The sequence below is a fragment of the Anastrepha obliqua genome, chromosome 1 (genome assembly GCF_027943255.1).
Source record: "Anastrepha obliqua isolate idAnaObli1 chromosome 1, idAnaObli1_1.0, whole genome shotgun sequence".
Classification (NCBI taxonomy): domain Eukaryota; kingdom Metazoa; phylum Arthropoda; class Insecta; order Diptera; family Tephritidae; genus Anastrepha; species Anastrepha obliqua.
The window spans coordinates 138,493,491-138,499,445 of NC_072892.1; the positions used below are offsets into that span (position 1 = coordinate 138,493,491).

At 39.9% G+C, this 5,955-nt stretch overlaps 1 protein-coding gene across 1 annotated transcript; it reads left to right on the top strand.

Annotated features, from left to right (window-relative positions):
* The first annotated feature begins 446 nt into the window (after window positions 1-446).
* On the top strand, window positions 447-1,412 carry LOC129253237 (chymotrypsin-1-like). Its single transcript, XM_054891531.1, has one exon. It carries the CDS (start codon window positions 536-538, stop codon window positions 1,364-1,366), a length of 831 nt encoding a protein of 276 aa, XP_054747506.1. The 5' UTR covers window positions 447-535; the 3' UTR covers window positions 1,367-1,412.
* Window positions 1,413-5,955: the final 4,543 nt, after the last annotated feature.

The following is a 5,955-nucleotide window of genomic DNA, read 5'->3' on the forward strand; positions in this document are numbered from 1 at the left end:
AAAATTAGACGAAAAGAAGTCAACAAATAGTTTGGGCGCTTCGCTCACAGAGAAGGCAGCAACTTTGTTATTAAAGAACATTATTCGAAATACTGGACGTATTTTTTTACAGATTGAATGTTGCGATACCTAAGACTAGTTTAGGAAAAATATGCGTCCGTCTTATAGAGGGGTCCGTTAGGAGAGCTTACACTGTTTATCAATGAATAAATAATTAATTATTATTGAAACCACTTTCATGCATTTAATTTGAATTTAAAAAAGTTATTGGGATTTGAAAGACCCTGTACGTGTGTGTAAGTGGATATTATCGCTATCAAATTGAACAAAGTAATTTATCATAAATGAGCATAGGTATGTAGATAAATTTTCCAGATATGGGAATTGAAGTTTTTGTTCTTTGATTTCCGCTCAATCACAATACTCAGTCCTAACTAGCCAAACGTTCACCACATTTGATTTGGATAAAAATTTAATTACTTCATCTGAGTGATCAAATAATTTGTGTGGTGTTTAGCAAATTAAATTGAAAATAATGCTGCTGTGGCGGACAATCTCTATAGTACTTCTCTGCACCATAACAACAGCCTGGGCTAAAAGGCTGGTCACGGCCAGTCCGAAAGTACTGGCACAACAGAAGAATGAGCGTGTAGTTGGTGGCACAAATGCTGATCCCGGATTCGCTCCATATCAAATATCTTTGCAAAGCATGTTTGGCTCGCATATGTGCGGTGGTTCTGTGATCGATAGCCAATGGATACTGACCGCGGCACATTGCGTTTACGGTTTCAATCCGCCTTACTTGCGCGTAATCACCGGCACAGTAGAGTGGCAACAACCTGGCCAAATTTACTACCCCGATGAGTATTATACACATTGCAACTACAACAATCCGGCCTATCACAATGACATTGCACTCGTACATGTTAACGAAAGCATTGTTTTCGATCAATATACGCAGCCCATTCCGCTTGCCTCGAAAGCCTTGAAGGACAACGACGAGGTTATTCTAACCGGTTGGGGCACGACTTCGTATGGTGGCTCACTGCCGGAAATATTACAAAAAATCACACTACGTTACATGAGTCACAAACGCTGCTCGGAGGTATATGAAGGTGACGAAATACTTGATGTGTGTCACATTTGCACATTCACGCAAGAAGGAGAAGGGGCTTGTAATGGTGACTCTGGTGGTCCTGTGGTTAGCGGTGGCGAACTCGTCGGGCTCGTTAACTGGGGAATGCCCTGTGCGATTGGTTACCCAGATGCGCATGCAAGTGTTTTTTGCTATCGAGACTGGATACGACGCGTTATGTCGGGCGAGTGTAAGAAATGCCACTGTGAAGAGAGTAATTATCCATTTTAGCTAGCGACGAGGATATAGAAGCGCTAAGCCGAGAGTTGTGAATTTAAACTTGCTAAGTAAATTGAGACAAATAAAAATTTATAAATGAGCAAAAATATTGGTATCACTTGTTTCGATGGTTGATTACAAGATTTGCTTTTTTCTTAACTATTTATGATGTAATGCGTGAAATATGTGCTGGCAATCGCGAATGATTCGCCTTCAGTGTGAGGACAACTTTTTAATTTTTGACGATTTCACTCTTTTTGGATGTTTGGCCGAGGCATCCCTCCTATTTGATGTGTGTGCCTTAATGTTGTTCCACAAATAGAGCGACCTTCAATTTTAAGTCGACTCTGGACGGCAGATTAATTTTTATGAGAAGCTTTTTCATGGCGGAAATACACTCGAAGGTTTGCCATTGTCGGTCGAGGGGCAGCTGCTATTACAAAAGACCTTCAATTGGTAATTCGTGCTTGTGCACTTCCGCATGGTAGGCACGCACCAACCCATTCGGCTACGGCGGCAGCAATTTATATACATACAAGTAGTAATAAGCCACCATCGGCCTCTTCTTCCCTACTAGCGCTAAAGCCGCTAAAGCAATTTCGAAGCCAAGTCTTTCTAAACTTCCTACTTTCTGCGCGGAGAAGACTTTATTTCCACCAGCAATCGAAAGATAAGTCAAAGATTTTCAGCGGTATCTATTCATGCGACATGACCTAGCCAGTGGAGTCGCTGGATCTTTATTCACTACCCAACTCATAGAACATAGTTCCATTGCTTACGATGCCCGCAAGGATTTATAAATCTTCCGCAGAACCTTTCTCTAAAACACTCCACGGACCAACTCATCGGGTGTTGCCACCGTTCAATCTACTAAGCCATACAGTAGGATTTTTTTCCTTGTTCACTCCTCTCGGGAGCATAGGTTCTCGACAAGACCCTTGACTTGCATTGGTTTCGTTAATCTATTTGACAACGCCTTATTATTGCTTGGAGCATCATCTGTGTTTTAAATTTTTCTGTCAGAAGAATCGCACAGATGGTTGAGGACTTCGCTAATTTTGGTGTGTCTGCGCTACTACCGCGGTTGCGCGCTTCCTCTTGCTGGCGCCACTGATGCAATGTGTAACTGAAGGGTAATTTTTTAAGAGCTATAGGAAAGTTTTTCAAAAAAATTCAGAAAACTGCATGGACTTTTTATTTAAATCGATAGTACAGTCCATATAATTTAATGTTTAAAGATTATTTCATGCAAATGTTGACCGCGACTGCGCTTCAAATGGTCCATCCGCTTAGTCCAATTTTGGCATCCTCTTTCCAATGTTTGATGTTGTCTTCCAATGCGTTAATTGAAGCAGGCTTTTGTGAATAGACATCAGCTTTAACATAGCCCCACAAAAACTAATCTAAAGGCGTTATATCGCACGATCTGGGTGGCCAATTGACAGGTCCCGAACGTGAAATAAAGTGTTCACCGAACTCGCCTCTCAACAAGTCCATTGTTACGCGTGCTGTGTGGCATGTGGCACCGTCTTGCTGAAACCACATGTCATGCAAGTCAAGCTCTTGCATTTTGGGCAAAAAAAAGTTGGATATCATTTCACGCTAGCGCTCACCATTCACAGTTACGTTACGATTCGCAGCATCTTTGAAGAAGTACGGTCCAAATTGTGACCTCTTCTGGATACATTGGTAGCTCTTGCAATTCTTCTGCCTGATCTTCACTCCAAAATAGACAATTCTGCTTATTTACGTACCCATTGATCCCAAAATGAGCTTCGTCGCTGAACACAATTTTTCGATAAAAAAGTGGATCTTCGGCCAACTTTCCAAGAGCCCACTCACCAAAAGGTCTGCGTTGCGGTAGGTCGTTCGGCTTCAGTTCTTGCACCAGCTGTATTTTGAAAGGCTTCACACGTAAATCCTTTCGCAAAATTTCCCACGTTGTTGAGTAACAGAGGCCCAATTGCTGCGAACGGCGAAGAATCGATAATTGATGGTCATCATTAGCACTGGCCGATACAGCTGCGATATTTTCTCCAGTTCGCACTATACGTAAGCGTCTTGGTGGTTTGATGTCCAATAATGTAAATTTGGTTCTAAATTTAGTCACAATAGCTCGAATAGCCGCTTCAGTGGGTCGATTAAACTGACGCATTTTTATAGTAAAATTCAATGATTTGCAAGCGTTGTTGGTTTGTAAGACTATTCGTGGTTAAATTATAGACCAAACTGAAGATGTTTTACGGTGAAACAAAACACGAAACGTGCATCAGCTGTTTAAACCAACTGTTTAAAAAGATAATAGCTAGATAAAAAAAGTTTGCTTTTCTTTGTTGTTGCTTGTTTTAGCAATCACAATGCAAATAATGAACTGGCTATTGTGCACTTACGCTAGACTACCGAGGCCGCCACAGTTGGATAGTATAGGATAAATGGCTGCCCTTGCGAGGAGCCCACTTGGATAAATAATAAAAATTCGTCCGTTGTGATACCATACAGAAGAGGGTAACGGAAGGAAAAGAGCCAAACAGGTAGAAAAAAAGGAAGAAGGGACTTTGGATTAGAGGATGACAACCAACAGTGGCTAATTACGTTCGTTTTAACCGCTTTAAACTATTGATGACTTTGCCCATGTGTGTGAGATTGAAACCCGCAATATCCGCAGGTGTAGCAAAAAAAGTGAGTGCTCAAACGTATAAATCTTAGACCGACTAGACCAGGGCAGCTGACAGACATTTATTCTCCAGACAGCTTCTGCAGAAAGGATTTCAAGCAATGCCAATCTCTGTGTGCAAGGAAAGGCTCTCGGTCTTCAGCGAATGGTAGACAATATTAGGATTCCTCTAAACGAACTGTATTTTGCAATTGACTTGAGCGTAATCGCGGAAACCAATAGAAAATGGCATCTGACTACTAACTGCAGAGTCTCCAAAACGCTTTGGCCAAAACTGATTCTTAAAAAGACAAAATTTCTGCTTGGATTGAACAGATCAACTACTAGCGTCCTCAAAGGTATTATAACGGGTCACTGCACTATTGAAACCCTCGCCCGCAGAATGGGTGTACCTCAAAACGACTTCTGAAAGAGTTGTGGAGACGAAGAAGAAATTGAGTCAGTACAACAGAGGAGGTCCTCTGTGAATGTCCAGCACTTCAAAGAAGCCGTACCAAATATCGTGCCGATAATTTCTTTGAAGACTTAGAAAATTTGCAAAATGTCTCACTGGAGAGATTAGTTATCTTCTTAAAAAGATCTATATGAATTAAGGGCTCCCGGTAGTTTAGACCTCGAAAACTTAGAGTATTTTAAGGATTTCTCTTTTACAAGAAAAAAATGAAAAACGTTTAATGTTTAATATTAAAAATTAAAAATTAAAAAAATGGCGCTGAAGTTGACCCTCCCGAAAAATTTATCCTGGACGGTGTTTGTCCATTTTTAATATATTATTCACAGCATCAATGACTATCGCCCGTACTAGAACAACATATTAAAATTTCAGACGATTCGCTTGAATAGTGTTTTTTGTTTCGTTTCGGGGTAAATGAGTTAGTATAGTAAAAATAACATTTTCGTGATCTGGCAACCAATACCCCTACTATCAGTACTGTACTGCATGGTGCTTCCCACACTCAGTAGAGTTTTTATCAAAGAACATCACTGAATTTATGTAATTGCTGCCAACTCTCGTATCGTCGATACACTCCCAAGTACATACACGGTTTCGCAATACGCATTGGGCAATTTTGTTAGCTTTAGTTCTCGTTTCTTTCAAGTCAAGTTGTTACAGACCACTTAGAGCTAATATGAGCTGAAATTACTGAAGATAGTTAAATAAATTAATTAAATGAAATTAAATAAACAAGAGTTTAGGGTTCCATAAAAATGTCTACTTTGACACCGAGAAGTCAAGCGGAATAGAATTCGAGATCTCTTCGAATTCTCTTAAGTAATTCAAGATGAAATACGTAAATGTTGCATAGAAATCTTGTAAGAATATGAAACGGAACTTTCTTTTGGAAATGGTTAACTTTAACGTTTTAACCTACTAAATCTCCGTTCTATTTGGACAGGTGCAGAATAAATTATGCCTGCAATGCTCCCATTGCGCGCTCTCTTCATGAACTCAATGAACTCAAGGTCTCGAATACTATAGAATTTGATCTTACTCTATCTAATCTATGTTTTTCTGCTCAATTTAACCGTTTTTTCTAATTTAACTTTTTGACAATGATGTTTTTGTAATAGGTAGTGAGTAAGAAAAATTGCAATTTAGCTTAATTTTTTTTTTGTTTGTGTGAAATACACTTTTAGAAGTAATAGTCTGAATCGGCTTCTCAAGCGCAAGAAGCGCGAGGCGGAAGAGATCCAGATATATGGCAGCAGGAATGCGGCCAGAAAATTCTTCGAAAGAATAAGACGCATGGTGCACGAACGGTTCCAAACCCGGGACATTTTCCTGCAGGTACGAAAACGGAAACCTGCTGATGATACGCAGAAGTCACTTCTCAAAACTACTAAATGATCATGCAAATATAAATATACATATAGGTATATACAATATACATATAATTGGTGCGTACATCCTTTTTGGATGTTTCGC

What these genes read in the sequence shown, in the direction of transcription:
- LOC129253237 (XM_054891531.1), top strand. Translation starts at nt 536, where the DNA reads ATGCTGCTGTGGCGGACAATCTCTATAGTACTTCTCTGCACCATAACA.